The sequence below is a fragment of the Agelaius tricolor genome, unplaced genomic scaffold, assembly GCF_023055355.1.
Source record: "Agelaius tricolor isolate 1412-34295 unplaced genomic scaffold, bAgeTri1.0.p SCAF_2, whole genome shotgun sequence".
NCBI lineage: Eukaryota > Metazoa > Chordata > Aves > Passeriformes > Icteridae > Agelaius > Agelaius tricolor.
In genome coordinates, this window is record NW_027269262.1 from 91,833,225 (window position 1) to 91,852,292 (window position 19,068).

General features: G+C 38.3%; 1 protein-coding gene across 5 annotated transcripts in view; it reads right to left on the reverse strand.

The window, feature by feature from the left end:
- TRAPPC9 (trafficking protein particle complex subunit 9) overlaps window positions 1-19,068 on the reverse strand; it is a 445,989-nt gene that overhangs the window by 397,238 nt on the left and 29,683 nt on the right. For all 5 annotated transcript variants that reach the window (XM_071421860.1, XM_071421859.1, XM_071421861.1 and 2 more), the window contains 2 exons: window positions 4,805-4,931; window positions 1,136-1,281 (listed from right to left, as the gene is read on the reverse strand). In XM_071421860.1, the coding sequence (XP_071277961.1) occupies window positions 1,136-1,281; window positions 4,805-4,931 (273 nt within the window). The remainder of the gene's footprint in view (window positions 1-1,135; window positions 1,282-4,804; window positions 4,932-19,068) is intronic.

Consider the following 19,068-nt stretch of genomic DNA (forward strand, 5'->3'; position numbering starts at 1 on the left):
AATTAAACTTTCAATGAATTATTAAGAGAAATCAAGAGAGCACTTTAAGATGTTCCCCTATGTGCACATTTTTTCAATTTATCCTTTAACTAATTCTTCTTAATCTTTTTTTAATTTCTTATCCTTTCTCTTTTGAAATCACAGCAGTGCTGCAGCAAAGTCACACTGAGCCAAGTGCATCCAAACTGCCAGATCATCATCCCTGCTCTGCACATCCCAGCTGTTCCTGTTTCAGCTGTTTATTGAAAATACACACCATAAACCCAAGTGGAAAATGTGCATGTTCTTCTCAGGGTGAGGGATTTCACCTTACTCATAACCAGGTCCTCAGCAGGGGCACAGCCCATTTTTGTTGGAAAGAGGAAACCACAGAGATTCTTGGAGAACTGACCCTGCAGGCAGGCACAGTCCAGAAGAACAAGGAGCCAAGTTAAGATAAAACATCCTGCAAATTTCTCAAGTTTTTATAATCAGTTCTCTTCCACAGTCACACAAATCTTTTTTGTGCTGACATTGATGCCTCTGGTAAAAGTTATCACTCACGTAATAGGCACAAAAGCCACAAAAAGAACTACCAATATTTGTAACTTAATCCAGGATTTAAACAAACTTCTAATCTTTTTCCAATGGCACAATTACTGCACTGAAAGGCTTTATAATCTTTACAAAAAGAAAATTACTCATATTCCTAAAAGGGTTTAAAAACTTTTTCTTGGCTGATCTGTCCTAGAGTAAAAGGGACCAATCAGACAGTTCATCACTCTGAGTTTATGTTAAATCAGAATAGGAAAAGGAAAAACCACAACAGTGCACTTTCCTCAGGGCACCGAAATTGTGGTGGCTGCCAAGCAGAGCATGTCAGAACTAAGTCTTCCCTGAATTCTCTTTTGTTTGAGAAGGAAATAAAACTAGTTTATCTCTTCTTGAAAAATCAACATTACCATCTATGAGACTTTATTCCTCTTTTGAATATGAAACTGTGCCCCAGAGAAAAAAATATTTGTTCCTTCAGGACTTGAGGCTAAAAAACTGATTATCTCAAATGAAAGACAGCAATGTTCAGGTTTGCTTTCCTTGACCACAGAAGATTTTCTAATTTAACAAAAGAACAGAAAATACTGTGAATTATTCTTACCTATTTTCTTATTTCTTTCTTCCCCACGACTGTGAGCAATAATTGGAGAATATATGAAGGGGCTTTTGGTTGACACATTCTGACCAAGTAAACTTTTCATTTTGTGAGGTCGGAGACTGGTTGGGAGGTTCAAGAGCTTCACAGACCTGGTGAGTAAAAATAATTTCTAATTATTTCATTTATTGTATTTTGTAACAGGTGACTGTGTTAAAAAAGAACACTGATAAAAAAGAACACTGACTGATAAATATGAAATATCACTCCGAGAACAAAACACCTGAAATGGAACACTTGAAACAAACATTTACAATACAAAAGGAAGAAACACCAACCCAAGGAAACTGCAGTTTCAGAAAGCTCTCAGAAAACAAATAACAAAAGAAAAAAATCTTCTTTAGAAACCAACAAAACACAAACTAGGCCAGAAGAGTGATTTGAAACCCAGCTATTAATTTTTTGAGTACAGACTGAACCAGAACTCCAGTGCAGAAAGCAGCCAAATATTCAACTTAAACCCAAACTAGAATCCAGACAAGATTTCATTGGGCAACACAAATAAAGAAACTTCTCCACAGTGAATAAAGCTGATTTTAATACAGTGAAAATGCAGAGTTGCTGCTGGAAAGAAGAAAATGTCCCAGAAATTTGAGTGGGTTCGTTAAACAACCAGAAAGCAAATTACAAATAGAAAACAAATTATTTATTAGATTGCATCCCTGCTAGACCCAATTCCTACAATGCCATGCAGGGAAATCAATGCTCTTCCAATGCTCAGGGGAAAGTAAAGACTAAATTGTGGGCAGAAGAACAAGCAATAAATTGGTGGATATTCAGTAAAATCAGCAGCATTCCATAAACCTGTAGGACACCTAATTACTTCAAATCAGGAACTCAGCACAGCAAAGAACAGATATATCAGTATCACACTAATAGAAAGTAGACACTCACAAGAAACCAAGATAATGTGTTTCTGCTGAAAAATAATGGAGCTGTAAGATTAGCACCACACAGACAAGTTCTCTCTGTGAAACAAAACACCTGATGAGAAATTACTAAATAACACTCAAAGTAGGTTGAACAAAAAATAAATCACAGCCATGCGTTACATGTTGGTGATACTTGGTGTCAGCATCAAAATCATATGTAAAATCATAGACAATGAGCCTGAGGAATAAGAAGGGAACTGTAAGAGACCCCTGATATTCCATATTTTAAAACCTCTTCTGATAGAGGTTTTTACAAATTAGAATGCAACTTAAAGCAAAAATGTGAATTATACTTATTTGAGGAAACAAACACTGAATTTGATATAGAGGTAATAAAAAGGAATTTTATTTGATATACAGAGGAAAGTGCTTTGGCTCCTTCATAGTTATTATATAAATACTGGTGGATAACTTGCTTTACCTGAATGCATGACAGTGGAAGGAATGTTCCTCAAAAATGTATCAGAGAGCTGTACCCTCAGACATAGAAAGGAGCAGATTTTTAATTCCTTTGTATGAAAAGCTTCAGTCATGTCCCCTGGCCTGCCACCACTGAATGCAAATGAGTGACAATTAAGAATTACTAACTGATTTCACTAACTACCCAGAAGATCTAAATCCTGTATTCGGGAAATGTTAATTAAAAACAACCTTGCTTAGATGGGAAAGGAAATTTCTTTTTTTCTTTTTTTTTTTTAATAAATCCCACTATACTAAGTAAACAGAGAGAAGGGAAAAAATGGCACTGAGACAATTTGAAGTAGTAAGGAAAGTATGTAAGGACAACTAAAAGCAGCAGTGATGAAAAGAAAGGCATTTTTCTGCTTTTAAATATATTAGTAAGACAATTACCTTTAACATAGGTAAACCATAAAAATGGAAATAGTGATTTTTTTTTATCTGAGAAAATACCAAATGATGACTTTATATTGAACATGAGTAATGGAATATAAAGATTTTGCCTTGCCAAATCTTTTCTATTGCTTTTAAAGTACTGGGGAGAAAAGGTAACATTGCCACTGTGCTCCTATTTCACTGTGGCATTTCCATGTCTGACAGTATTTTGATTAAGAAATTCACATCCAAAATAAGCACCCCACATTAAATGGATTAAAACTCTTAGACCATGAAATGCCAACAGTAAATAGAAGTCATCCCCATCAGTAAATGTGTGTTTCTAGAGGGCTCTAACATGGATTGAATCGTAAGCTGAGGTTATTCAACATTCATCAAATTACATTTCCACACATTTATAACTGATGTCACAAAAATTAGCACAATTTAGCTCAGAGAGCTCAGCTCTTCCCAATGGGCTGGGCAGCTCTACAGCACCAGATCTGCTGGGCAGATGTAACCAGAGACTTTATATCTAAATTCAACTAATATTTTATTGGAGCACAATTTTTTATTATGATGGCTTTTATAGAATTTTTAACAGACAAGAAGGAGGAGGAGAGGAGCAGCAATTCTTAAATGTTAAAGTTGATGCTGGGTTCCTCACCCCATGGCAAAACAGAAAGAGCAATTCCCAATATTCCAAGCACAGCCAGGTCAAGACAAGTAGATAATGTAAGTGGATATGTTTGTCCCCTTCTCAGCATAAAAAACATTTTAATTGACATCAAGTCTTTCCCACTGAAGTCTTGGGAATCTCTTGCCAGAGTTCTGACTGGCCTCTTCTTCCAGTCTCTTCTCCCAGGTAACAAGACTCAGGATAAGAGGAAACGGCCTCAAATTGCACCAGGGGAGGTTTAAATTTAGAAGAATTTTCTTAGAAGAATTTTCTTCATGGAAAAGGTTGTCAAGTATTGGAAGGGGCTGCCCAGGGAGGTGGGGGAGTCACCATCCCTGAAAGTGTTCAAAAAATGTCTGGATGTGGACATGGTTGAATGGTGAACATGGTGGTGGTGCTGGGTTGATGGTTGGACTTGATCACCTCAAAGGTCTTCTCCAATTTTAACTATTCCATGATTCTGTGATGCTGTGACTAAATTCATGACTCCCATGAAGGAGGATTCAATCAGCATTTCCCCCATTTTCTTCACTATTTAACATACTTCTTCTGAATAGGAATTCTCTCTCCTTCAAAAAGAAAATATTTCCTTTCACTCTTCTATTATTGATACCCAGTGGCTACTTTCTCTCTCTCTGACTCCCTCTAATGTCTCATGCCAGCCTTCAACCTGAACAAGTTATTCTTCATTGGCCTGACTGCAGGATGTGCCTGAATGGAACTGAGATTTGGAACAGGCCAGTGAAGGTGCCAGCTTGAAAATGCAGCATCTGGAAAGGGAGAGGTACAAAAAGCACCATTTCCAGGTGAGTTCCAAGCTCTGTGGATGGAGACTGCATCCAACTCATGCATTTTCAGTATTGAAATGATCAAGTACTCAACTAAAATCTCAGCTGCAGCAAAATAGCTTCCTCCAATTGAATAAGAAACTGTTGAAGGACAGTTCTTCAAAAAACAAAACTTCTCTCTTTCTGAAACTAAAGGCCACAAAGTATTTTCTGGTCAAAGGCTCTATTTTTGATCAAGAGCCTCTCAAAACAATTTGACATTTTGACATTTTTCCATGTTCCTGTGATCCACATGCATAAAGTGAGATGACTGCATCCTTTCAGTATCCTGTAAAATTTGACAGGTACTGTGAAAAAGTTAAAGATTGTGTTTTGGTCTTACTTCACAATAGGCAATTTGGTGAAGGGAACAGGAGGTAGCTTCAAACCATCTGGAAGAGTGATGACTTCCATTGTCCCAGGGCATTTTGCCGTGTAGCTTTCCAAGCTCTGCGTGACATCTTTCTTTTCTAGAAAATAAAATTGAAAAACAATTTCAAACTCACATTTAATTGAGACTATAGCCTTTTTTGTACAAAATAACTCAACTGGCATGCCAACTAATTTCTGCATTCAGCACTTGGAGTTATGTTCAACCTCGACAGATGGATCAAATAGAATTAAGTGACCTTGAACAAAAGAGTTTTCTAGATTTCTCAGAATTTTTCAAGTGCTAGTCTATACCTACATTTTGTTAGGGTTTTTTATTATCAAAATACAATTTTTTACAATTCCACCTATTAAATCTATATATCCAAACAAAACAATCAGCCTCACACATATTAAGGTTATTAATAATAGCATTGTATGGGAACAAAGACTGCTCTGAAACATTAGATTAAATAATATCAAAGGCAATGAAGAGAAACAAATTACTTTCGATGTTAACTTGTGTGAAAACTATCTAATCTTCAAAATAATTACACTGTGTTATGCTACTAAATCATAACAACAGGAAAGAAAGATTTTCTTTGGTTTTGCTTAAAAATACAAGAATGTTCAAACAAATATATATTATTTGGGTTATCTTCAAGAATGTACAATGATTGCATATTAGTTTTATCCAACAATTATTTTCAATAATACATAAAACTGTGTCTCCAGAAAAAAAATAAGTCTGTTTGGAAATATAAAGCCTCAACACAAAATTGTATTTGATCTTTATGATGCCTTCCAACCCAAACCTTTCTACAATTTTATGATTCCCTATTTCTCTGATGAAATGGAAGTCTGCAAATAGAGAAATAGAGTCTGGCAGTGTTTGTTTAGAGGGGAGAATGAGGCAGCTGAAAAGACCTATATTGTTTTAAAGTGAATATTCAAAGAGTGTTGGAAGGAACCTTAAGGTCCAACCCCCCTGCCACGGGCAGAAACGCCTTCCACTGGACCAGGCTGTTCCATGTATGTGCTGCCAACAGAAATAATTATTCAATATTGAAACTGTATCTAGAAAATACTTAAAATATCAAAATACTCAATGATAAAACTCAATAGGAAAGGGGAGGGTGATAACAATTAGCTATCAGTAGCAGTACTACAGAAAAACCTGAGGTGTAACTGGGTTATGCAGCAAGGTTTTGGTAGCAAGGAGTGGCCTTTGGGAGAAGGTACCAGGGTATCTCCATTCCAGACCAGCCCAAAACAAACCTGCTGCTGCCCAGAGCTGGGCCAGCCAGTTATGCTGGTGGCACCTCTGAGAGAACATATCTAAGAAAGGGTAAAAAATGCTGCATAGCAGCTGTGAGAGGGAGGAGTGAGAAAAATGTGAAAGAAACATATCCTGTAAACAGTGCCAAAAATACCAAAACCTGCCCAAAACACCGTCTTGGGCCTTGAAAAGCACAAACATCCAGCAATGCTTGTGCTGCCCACACCAATCCAGCTCAGTTTGTGAATTCTACAGCCACAAGGAGTACACACTCCTCCAAAGCAAATCAACATTGATTGTAATCCCTTCACTATGGAATTAATGGCACGTAACTGACAAATTGCCTTGCTCGTGTCTGTGTTTCACTGAGCCATTCCCCACATTTTAATTGCCTGTAGGGAATGCTCCCAAAACCACATTCATTAGACATCCATACAGACTCACAGCAGCACAGCACAGCCAGGAGTTGTAGTGGTTCAAGGCTGAGTATTACCATCAAAATTTCAGGTTATTTGCCATATTATGAGCAGGGGCACATAGTGCAAGCAGAATCCACCCAGATGGAAATCTTCACAGCTACCAGGAATGATGAAGGTAATGCTACAGCATCTGCTTAATTGGGCTTGAAACCAAAGGTCTGCCATGCCAGAGCACTGCCTTTCATTCCCTAGTGTGAAACACTGCCAGTTATTGTTCTCAAAGAAAGCAGGCTGCCATTTGCAAGAAGAATTTGTTTACAGATTTTTAAATCACGTGGTTATTTCCTGGTAGCAGCTCCCCACACTTTCTGTGAGAAAAAAGCCAAACCAAAGCATTTTTCTATGTTGATGTGGTGTGAAACACAGCTTTAAACATGCTGCTGCCAGGCCAGCAGCTCAGTTCCTTTTTCTTAGCACCACATCTCAGCCAAGACGCTGAAGGAATCCACATCAGCAGGACACGATGGGAAGCATTCCCAATGCAAAACAGCTGCCTAATCCTGCCCAAGAGCCACTTCTGAAATCCAGCACTGGAACCTTCTCCCACAAGCAGCACCTCAGCTCACTGACCTCTGTGGCTTAATGGTTGCCAAAAACCTGCTACAGAGATTGGAGCTCTGAATTCTCACAGCTTCTGGCTGCCTGACATCCTGTTCTGACAGAAGCTCCTGGGAGGAGCCACTGAACTCCTCAACCTCACTCCTGACCCACAGTTAGGAGATTTCTGTGATGGTTATCACCAGCACTTACCTTTTTGAAAAGAAGAGACAAAAACCAGCTGCTCTTGGAGGTCTTTACCCACCTGGTGCCTTCATGCTCATCCAGCAGGAAGGCAATCACCACTTGATCCTGTGACCTGTGAATTCACCTCAACAGCTTTAAAAGCCTGTCCTGCAGCTGGGAGCACTACTGGATACTCTTGTGTAGGTATTAGAGACTCATTTCTGGAGTGAGGAGTGACAGCTGATTTTCTCATCTGGATTAACTATGTTCACAATTTTTTTCCCCTCACTTTTCCTCCGGACTCACTGAAAGACCAGGATCACAGAATGGCTGTAACCAAATAAAGCTGAGCAAAGCCTCTGGCAGCACTGACATGTGAGCACATTCTGCTCAGTTTGTTCAGTATAACCCCACTGTATTTTCCCCATTTCATACCAAATTGGCTTTGACTGCTTCTGACAACCAAAAAATTTGCAATTTTTTTCCACCCATACTCTTGGAATTTCATTGCTCAACTACTTCACCTCAACATAACGAGCACTGGTTTTGTGTCCAAGCTCCTTCAAACCTTCTTCTAATATGAGAACACAAAAATCTGAGAGCTTCAGATGCACAGTCAGAAACCATTAGTGATTGAAAGCTACTAAATGTGAAAAAGACAAGATTTTCTGCTCGTTTCACAGTCCTGTGGAGCAGTATTTCACAATAATGGAGCCATTGAAAAATCAGACCAGGACAGGACAGAAGGTCAATTATAGAATAACAATTTTAAGCACTTTAGTAACTGTGATTTAACAGTGTAACACAAACAGCAGTTCATGTCTTGGCAGATAACACAGAAAGTTGGAAGAACACAATTGTTGTAACTGTGCTCTTGAATATTTGAAGAAATTTAAAATAGCTGTACTTGGGTTCAGTCACTACCCAAAGCAAAGAACAAAATCACAATATTTTTTGTTTGGCAACAATTGGTTGATGTTGTGTTGATCAAGTCACAGTGTCCCCTGCAAAACAATTCACAGCCAGGTGGAATAAAGAAAGGGAACATTTCCTGTCTGACCCACCAATCCCACTGGAACAACTTCATTTCCTTATGGAGCTCACTAAAATATTGAAAACAAATAGCTCCACACCTTCTGACTCCAATTTTACCTCAGTGATAGGCCCAAATCAACATTTTAACAAAACCCCCTCATTGCCCAGGGTGCTTTGTGCTGGCTGAGCTTTCTCCTTCTCCCTTGAAGACATCAAATAATGGTCACAAAGGAGAAGTCTGAGGAGAGCTCCTGCAGCAGTTCTGACCCAACATTCTCAGGACAGACTCAAACATCTCCTTAATGAGTTAACAGTAATATAGAACAAGACAGAAAAGGCAGTCTGATTACTGGAAAAAAAAATATATAAAAAGCAGTTTTTGCACCCATAAACACAGATATGGCCTTCCACTGCATGGAGGGAGCATACAAGAAAGATGGAGAGAGACTTTTTACAAGAGCATGTAGTGACAGGATAAGGGGAAATGGATTCAGACTGACAGAGGGCAGGTTTAGATTAGATATTAGAAAAAAAACCTATTTTCTGAGTCTGGTAAGGCTCTGGCATAGGCTGCCCAGAGAAGCTGTGGCTGCCCCATCCCTGGAAGTGTTCAAGGCCTGGTTGGATGGCACTTGGAGCAAGCTGGGATAGTGGAAGCTGTCCCTGGCCAAAGCAGAGATGATAACTTTAAGGTTGCTTCCAACTCAGACCATTCTGTGATTCTGTGATATTTCCTTCACACACCCACACAAAATGAGAATTGCTTGGTGAGCCCTAGAGAAGAGAAAGTCCATGTCTGCTTCCAGAGGAATCTTCAGTCATGAGACTGAAGATACAAGATACAAGATACAAGACCATGAAAATACAGTGTACTCTTTAAACCAAAGCATTTCAAAAAGGCTACAAAATACATTAAGATCCTCACAAAAGCTGCAGTAGGAATTGATTATTCACAGACAGCAACCACCACACACCTTTTACTCTGCAGTTAATCACAGATTGCAGGGGGTGTGCAAAGCTCCTCAGCCTTTCAGGCAGTGCCTGAGCTCTGGTTTGGACAGGGAGCACCACATTTGTGTATTCAGGGCATTCCCCTTCCCCAAGCACAGAGCCAGAGGTGTGAGCAAAACACCTGGGCAGGACCTGCAGGATGAATCCACTCCTGCATCACCAGGGCTGGAACTCAGCAGACAGAGCAGCTCCTGTCCCTGCAGGCAGCAGCCTCTGCTTCTCCACCCCATGAACTCTGCCAGGGACTGGGGGGTGGCATTTTCTACACTTTCAGTAACAAACAGCACCGTTCATATTTTTCTGAAAAACACATGGAGCAGGTAAGCACAACTTCAAAGTGCTCAGAAATCTCCTACTTGAACAAGCTGCTTTGACAGCAGCACAGGAACCCTGTGTTCATTCATGAACCCCCCTGAGGGTTCATCCCACTGCTGCAAGAAATGTGTGTGTTCCCCACAGACTCCAAAGCTGTTCTTAGGGACAAAGGCACTGGCAGTCACCAGAGATTATGAATTCCATTTCTTTAAAAAAATCAAGCAACATAAATCTCTAAATAAACACAGCAGAGACTAATAAAATTCACTGTTTGACACAGAAAAGAGCAGAAACTAGAAGAAAATAATTAATCTATGCTATGAGAGAGTTAGACCTGCTTTCATGAACAGAGCATCAGAGACTGACTCCACCCACACAAAGGATTCAGTTATTTGCTGTGTAATAGCTCATCTTTGAAAACCAAGTTCTCAATTTACTACTAACTTTGCAGGAAAGGGGAAGAAAATAATAATTTAGATACGAATAAAAATAGCTGTCTTTTATAGAAGCAGAATGTTTTCCACTTCTAAAAAGACTGCCACAGAGACAAAGAAAAGGAAGAGACCACTAAACACATCACAGCCTTCCATTACAAGGGTTTATATAATTGTATAAAATGTATACACACAAAGTCCCAGCCAGTTTGCACCAAAATATTTCTATTTAAAACCTGATTTTAAAAATTGACATAGCTGAAGACAGTTCATAAAGACACCATCAAAATTTCAATGTTGGTTCTCCACCATATCTCAGAACTTCAGATATCTGCATACTTTCAATACTAAAAAAAAATACATTTTGTACACACACATTCAGGATATAAATCACTGAAATCAATGCTACTTTTTTCAGGTTAAGGAACACCAGGAGTCCTACCTTTACAAAAAGTGGAGTAAATTAGACATAGATAACTTCTATAACAATAAGTGAAGTTCAGGACTGCTGTAAAGCTGCTTATAGGCAAGGCAGGTTTTGTAAATATTCCCAGATACAATGGTGTAACTGTTAAACATATCTGATTCTGGATTTATGTGGAAGAAGCAGAGGTAGAGGATGGAAAGAATAACACATTGATTTCTGCAGAACATTTTCCCCAATATACTGTTATGCACAGGAATTTGGCCAGAAAGGTTTATCAGGATTCAAAACTTCAATGTCTCCACCAGTGATGTAAACTTGCTTCAGAATAGGATGGTTTAATCCTTGAAAAAAATGGGAAACTGGCTGAAAACTTAAAATGAAGACATGTCAGCTCTCTCTCCAAATGTCCAGTTGATTTTTCCCATCCCTCTGTGAAAACATCCCTTCAGTATCATTCCTACCCCTCTCATCTTCCCTTGGCACATCCAATCCCACTCAATGGACATCACATGGGGAGTTCACTAAGGTACATGGATGATCCATTTTTAAACATGGACATTTCATTTTCCATATAAACTGCCAATTTCAATAGCAGCCTTGACTCCAGTGCTTTAATTTGAATTTAGGGTGAGAGAGCAGTATTGAGTCTGTTAAATGTCATATAAAATATATTTGAATTTTAGTAATATAGCACCTCCTAAAATAGCTTCCTTTGGTACAAAAAAAAAATTAGCACTTAATAATACAGCATAAATTCTTCATGTCTTCATCTGTCCAATTGAAGTAGCTCTTCCCCAAAGGAATTTCTTTTTTTTTTTTCTGGAATAAAAACCTTGCAATCTGCCTCCAATTGCACACCTGTATATTCTCCCACAATTAATTGAGGGAAATCACATTTCTTCAAGATCAGAGGTACCTACATGAAGACAGCAATTTTGGGCTAAAGCTCAAAGACTTCATTTTGTTCATGAATGACCTTAAAGAATTAATAGCAAATTTTGCCACAAAAAAGCACTATTTTACTGTAACAATTGATCTGCTGATCATAGCCTAAGAATTTGGCTATGGCATTGCCTGGAGTTTTTGTCTGTACCTCACTGACCCACAAGTCTAAGCAAATATAAATCATATGTGAGACTTTCAGATGGGTCTGTAATGCTAAATATTTGATTCGCAGTACATTATTTTGACATATAACATATGACTCAAAATTTTGTTGTGTTTCATATTTAGTGCTATGCAAATGAATTTAAATCTTTTATTCCTGTTGCTAGTTTACTCATTTCATTCAAACTTCCAAAGAAAACTCAAAGTCTAAAAGGCATTTAATTCAGGTAAATAAATTACACCCTCTTAATAAAGCAGTTTGAGCAAAGTTATTTAAGAAGCTGGCTTGTCTCTACAAAACACAAATTCCAGGGAGATATTCTAAAAGTGAGGGGTTAAAAAAGCAGGAAGAAGTGTAGCAGGAACACAACAGTGCTGAAGTTTGATAGCACAGAACTGATGAAAACACAGAAGCAGATGAAAAGCAGCAGCAGTCACAGTACCATGATGAATAAGACTTAACTGGCTTCTAAGGAGTCTCCTTCTTCAAATAAAATCTCCCAAGTCTTTTATTCCAACACATCAGAAAGCATTTCCATTCAGGCTTTTTTAATATATTCATTCTTAGACCACACTGTGCCACTGCTATAGATCAAACACACAAGGTGACAAGTCTGTTTAATTACATTTTTATACATATATATACACACATACATTTATTTATATATAAGTACACAGGCAAGATATGGCATTAAGCTGAAGCTGTGAAATATTTCAAAGTAATGGCTAAGAACTACCAGGCTGCTATAAATATTCCCTGGTAATTATACTGTAGATTTCCATCTTCATCCTGAAATCAGTTAATTTGAATATTACAAGACCAACCAAAGTAGCTCCCTTTTGAAAGGTTTATTGGTTGGGCAATACCAACTTGCAGGTACTTTGTCAGCTGAAATACAACACAGTGCATTAAAACCAGTTCATCAGTGTCAGTTAAGTAAACCTCACTCCAGCTCTGAAGTTTACACCAAGTTTTAATTTGCACTAAATTCTCTGTTCAGTCTGATTAAAACATCATTCTTTTTAGCCCTTGCAAGTCAGTAACATTTACCTTTCCAGAAATGAATTTACACACTACAGATGATCTATGCTGCCCTAATTTAAATGCAATTTAAAGTATTTTAAGCCTTGCAGAACAAAAGAGAAGCTACAGAGCAGTTGTGCCTTCAGTGCAGAGCTTTGGGGATTACCTGGGACAGCACCAGCAGACTCTGGAAGAGCAGGATTCCAACACAGGACCTCTTATCCTCCACTCTCAACTAACATCATCACAATCAAGTCTACTCTAGGAATTCTTCCAAATAACCTTGGCTTGGCAACAAATTGTGATATTGTCACTTTTGCAGTTTTCTAATAGCTGACATCTGTTTTGACAAGTGCAGCTTTGCGCTGGGGTAGAGATAATTTCCTTGACAGTAGCTGGGCTGGGGCTGAGTTTTGGGATTTGTGCTGAAAATAACATTGATAATACAGGGATGATTTGGTTATTGCTGAGTACATGACTGGGAATCTCTTTCCTCAACACCCTAAACTCATTCACTTATTGTTTCTATCTTTTCTAATCATTAATGAACCAACATACACATAGATGGTTTTGGTTTTTTTGTTTTTTAATTCAGGAATACTATATCAACTAAATACACTCATTTCAATGCTCCATCATTCCTTGAAAATAAATCAGGCTTCAAAGATGCTCCAACCTCTTCCTATTAAATCAGAATTATCCACACACCTACTAGTATTTACTAGAGCTTCTAATAATGCACCCAATACTGAGTCAAATTTATTGAACTCCAGAGGAGTTCAAAGGATGGAATTTGGTTTACCTCACTTCAAGAGAAGCATCCATGACCAGGGTCACTTAGTCAGTACTGAAAAAGCCACAGATGTGTAAGGGGAATGATGAATCTTGTAAAAAGAATCACTGCTGTGGCCAGGGTCACTAGGAAGTCTATGACATAGATATATCAGTTGGAAGAACTTCCATCCCTCTTGAACTCTTAAAAAAATACAGCAATGCACTTGCCATTTGTAATTCTAAAGTGAGGATAAAAACGCTTTAAGAAATTAACTGCAACTGTAATTCAGCTGTTTAAAATTAAAATGCTTTTAGTGCCTTTGAACCTTATCTGGTACCTGAAATTTATTACTGTTCATTTTACAGTTCAGATCACTCCCCACCATAAACCACCTCTAATTACATTTCAAAATAATTTCACAGATTTATTCTCTATAGAGGAAGGACCAGCCTTGGAATCTTCTTTCCTAAACAGAAAACCTTGATCCAAATGTTCTGATACAGCTCAATCTTCCCTGAGTGTCTCTTTCCATACCTCAGTTATCTTTCAGTTCTGGCAGGCTTCCTGCTTCTGTGTGAAGTTATTATTTTTCATGAGTTGAGAAAGTTACACCTCAAAATCTTTTCTGGGCTTATGTCTTTATTTGTAATATTTATAATCTTGTTTCCTCTAACCTAAATATAAAAAACAGGAGAAAAAAAAAGAAGAGCAGCACTATGAGAATAGGCAGGAGAAATGGCAAACAGAGGGGAGAAATGGTGAGCAATCAGCTCAAACTGAAATGAGCTGAAACTCTCAACAGCCCTGGCTACAGCTCTGAAAACATGGGGGAATCAGAAAGTCACAGCAAGATTTGAACAGGAGAACAGGAGGCAGTGAGGTGAACAGAGTCACAAGCTGCTCCAGCAGTCCCTCAAAAAAAAAAAAAGCCATTTTAAATTATTCCATGCCCAAAAGTTATTTATGGGCTCATAGGTTATTCTTATCCCCTGCTCCAGTGAAATTCATTTAGCCCAATCTCTGTGGGGAGGTAGAACCCACCAAGTGCCTGTGCAGCTCCATTTTCCCAGGTTTGGATGGAAATTCAGGACAATGTTACAATTTTAAGTAAAGATCCTCAGAAACCAAGTCTGGTCTTTATTGCTGCTTGGCAGGAGGGCTACAAAGGGTTAAAGTCATTTCCACATTCACTTGTGGCCTAGCTGTCAATTTTCAGGAGCCCAGTTTAATATTCTTCCTTATTTTCCATACTTTCCACATAGCAATTTAAAATTTAAATGACACTGAGGGAATGCATATGCAATCTGTTCTATAAATAAAAATGTCTAAAATACTGCATAATTTCCTCTTTCAAAATGCAAGATGGAAAGACATATTTTAAGAGTTGTAAGACACCACGTCTGACATCACCAAATTACACTCAGTTCAGGCTTAACCATAATTCCTGAAGATTAACAAAGTTTGGGGTTTCTTTCTTAGATCAAGCTCATCAATTCTTTGCAGAGTGCACAACCTCACCCTGGCAGCTGATATTTCACCTGAGCACAGCAGGCATGAAAGGAGAAGGTTCCAGAAGTGCTCTCACATTAATGGTGTGAAGACCCTCAGCTACCAACAAGTCCAAGCTGTCAAGGCAATCAAGGTGGCCTTCCCAGCCAACACTGACAAGGCCATCCCAACTCATCTACAGGGTGAGGGGAACTGAAACAGCATTCAGCAGAAATTTTGGCAGAAATTCTTCACTCGTTACAATGATCTCAGTACAGGGTGAGAATAAACATCTTTAAGAAACATCATTTAAGAAACAGCTACACAGAGGAAGGACAGACACACCAGGATATTCTGGGAAGTTCTCTCAAGAACAAAGACATCCAAACCCCTGATCAACAGATGAACAATTACTTCTGCATGTTTAATGCAGAATCAACAGAGAGTCAGTAGTTTAATTCATTGAGTACATGACAGAGCAGTGGAGAGCTCACATGTGAAGGCTGTCACCTCACCAGAAGACTGCAAAGAACTGAAGTGCAGCAACAATAACCACAGGACAGGAAGATCTTGGCAGAGCTACACTAATAAATACACATTACTTCTCAAACAACAAAATAGATGAACCCTGAGGATCTTTAAGGAGTTAGCCCACAAAAAAAAAACAAAAAAAAAAAAAAATAAAGGAATTGAATACTCCTAGTTCCATCCCATGCTATGCACAGTGGGTTAGAAAACTTCACCTTAGCACATGGAGGTCCCTGCCACAGAGGCAAATGGCAGGAATCCTGAAATCCTGGAAACCTGCTGAATGTCTGAAAGAACAGGAACTTGCAGGGGTGAGGGACTGTTCTGATCTGCTCAAGCTGAAAAGAGACAAGTTTTGCCTTGATCTACAAATGCAGGAAGGAATTAGGTTCTGAACATACCCAAAACAAAGATTAAAACACAAACAAGGTTAAATGTTGGGATCCAAAGTAGGTAACTTCATTTCTTGGCAGAGGAGGAAAGAAGGAGAAAATAGGGAAGTAGGAGAATGCCAGCAATGATGATGAGAAGCACAGGAAAGGGTCACCCCAGCATGGTCCCAGCACTGCTCACAGAGTGCATGGCAGATCTCCCTGGGTGCCACAGGACACCCCAGGGTCCCTCCCAGAGCTGCCCAGCCAGGGAGCAGAGCCAGGGCAGCAGCAGCAGCAGGGTGGAGCAGCCAGGACAGCAAAGACTCCAGCACTTTGTAGACCTCACAGATTTTTGGGCACTTGCTTAGAGAGGATTTTGTGAGTGGCAACCTCACATCCACCTCCCAGAACAGCACATCACTGGTGACCTCCATCTCTGCTCCCCTAAAATCAATTGGCTGCTCCTCAGTACCCAGGCCAAGTTCACCTGATGTTCCCAAGTTCATTCCTCCCTTCCCTAACAGATCAACACCAAGGTCTTTCAGTGGTCTCCTAACAGGTGCCTCATTTTCTAAAAGGAAGCAGTTTAAAGCTTTCACTTTCAAACCTCCAATCTTCCAAGAGGCAATGGAGAAACATTCCCAACTCTGTACTCATTCACCAAGGACTGCCTGGTGAGTGGACAGTCACACTTCCTTAGCAGCTGTCTCCATATAATTATGTTGACATAACAGATGAGCCAACTCAGAATTATTTGCACTCAATGCAAGCCACAACCCATTTAAGTTGTATTAACATTATCAGTGAAGAGCCACAGTAAAATAATGGTGATTTTTTTCCAAATATCTGACATTATTCAATTCAAATTCACTGAGCTGTACACACAGTTTTGTTTCAAAAAGCATCATGCAAAAGATAGTTTCAATTCCAAGCAACTTTGCAACTGCACATTTTAATTCTTATTTAAAGAAAGTGATTCTTAATTGTTACCATTAAAACATAATAGCTTGAGATTAGAGGTTTTACACAGAATTTAGTACCTCTTTTTGCTTTGCAGAAGACTGCATTTTACATATTTATGCAACTAAACAGCTTAATTTTAAATCAAACTTTTAGCTTCCATGTGGTTAAAATAGTGACTGACATCTCCCATTTACTTGATGATATTCTTTATTTAGATTTGCCAGGCTGCATGGTTGGAGATTCAAGTAAATTCAAGTAAACATAGACAAGCTGTATTTTAAAATGCATGATTCAATTCAAACATTAAATTTTGTTTTAAACACAAACCAGTTTTGAATGCATTTGTGTTCCATTAATAGAAGCAAGAGTTTCTAATTAATAGATCTAGATTTCATTGGAACAAGTAAATCTCAGCAGCTGAACTTCTAATTGGAGAATAAATCAGAATCCCAGCTTCAACTGAACTAGCAAATGAACAGAATTAAATTTAAAAATGAGAAAATGTTCCTTTTCTGTGTCTAGAGGCAGCTAATTCCGAGAGAAAAAGGGTTAGAAGGTCAAGTTCCAGAGCCAAATGTTTAGGTGGTAACTTCTCAGCTTAAGAGTTTTCACTTCTATTTATTCTAATTTTAAAAATTAACTGCAAACTACCCAAACTTGAAATACAAGAATAGGATTTAGCAGATAGTAGATAGTCAGTAACAAGCTTTAAAAATATGAAGGAAAGAACATATTCAAGTGAAAACTGACTTTCCAAAAGAGTGAGTTTTTCTCCACCCTTAGCAACTGGTGACTTTCTATGCAGCATAGAAAAACAGGAAAATCTGAGCACTCTTGAACTCCAATACCACTGCATTAATTCTGTTTTCTAATTAAACCTTCAATTGATTAACAAAACCTGGAAATTTCAGTCATGTGGCATCAGAGAACTCTAATGACACCTTTTTACTGGTTTATAAGGGAACAGTTCACAGTAAAACTGTAACCTAATCCTCTGCCTTCAATTCTCTTGCTTTTGTCCTTTACTACAATTCAAGACTGAAGGTTTGTTGGTTTATTTTTCCCTAATATTCCAATATTTTTATAAGAACTATAAATTTTAAGTAATTTTTCTATGCTAAATGGACTCTTGCACAACATCAGGTTGGACTTGATGATCTTGGAAGCCTTTTGCAACCTTAATGATTCTATGGTCACACAATATCAATCTCAGCAGAGTTTCCAAAAAAAATACAGGCCAGAAATACACTTCTGGCACTTCTTATCAATAAAAGACACCAAACTCAACAGCAAGTTCCATTTTGGATGCATTCAGGAGAGAAGGAAAAAAATATTCAACTGTTTTTCAAACACATGGGAGAATATTTAGTTTGATTTTTTCAAAGGCACTAAACATCAGAGTTATCCTAGGCCTTAGGAAACTGGAAGCTTTACTCAGACATACAATGTCTGAAGGCAAAGAACACAGAAGATTCTTGTCTTTGGGAGTTCAAACCTTTTTAGGATTGGGGATTAACAATATCACATGTGGAAATGCAGAGTGGAAGAGTTTTAAACCTTGTCTTCAGCACAACTTTCCATACATATATCAACAAAGCTTCACTGTAAGTCCTGGAAAATCCAAGGACCTTTTGACAGCAAAGAAGATCTACAGGCAGAAAGCAAATTTATTTCAGTTTATCAGTTCCCCTCCTTCCTCCTGGCATTGATTTGAGCCACTAAACAGAGGGAATAAAGCAAGCAAATACCAAAAGTTTGCCAACAAAGTTCTTTGCTGCAGGAGTCACTAAGGGGAGACATTTGGCCATAACTGAAGGGGAAAAGAAAAAAAAAAAAAGCCAACCTATACTTTTTCACTTCCATCCTCTTTATTGTAAACAAAGGAGTAACTGGGAAAAATGCATTTTTTGCCTGACTTACTGAGAAGCAAAACCAATTTTTAAAATCTTTCAGCACTCATTAAGATCATTGATTTCATTAAGCTGGGTGATAAACAAGTCACTATGGAATATTTTTCCTAACAAACAAAATACAAAATAACAGTTGTCACTTCTGGCTTTTTCAGGTGATTCTGTAAATATTACATGGTTCTATCCCACTGAAGGGTCGGTCCTCACACACATCATTCCCATTGCTGAAAATCATCCACAGACGTTAATTGCATTTCAACCTTTGACAAATCAAATCCTGTTAAAATATATTGACTGCAGAATGTAGAGGAACTTAAGGCCACTGTCCCAGTGAAACACTGCTTAACTTAGGTCCATCACATTCAG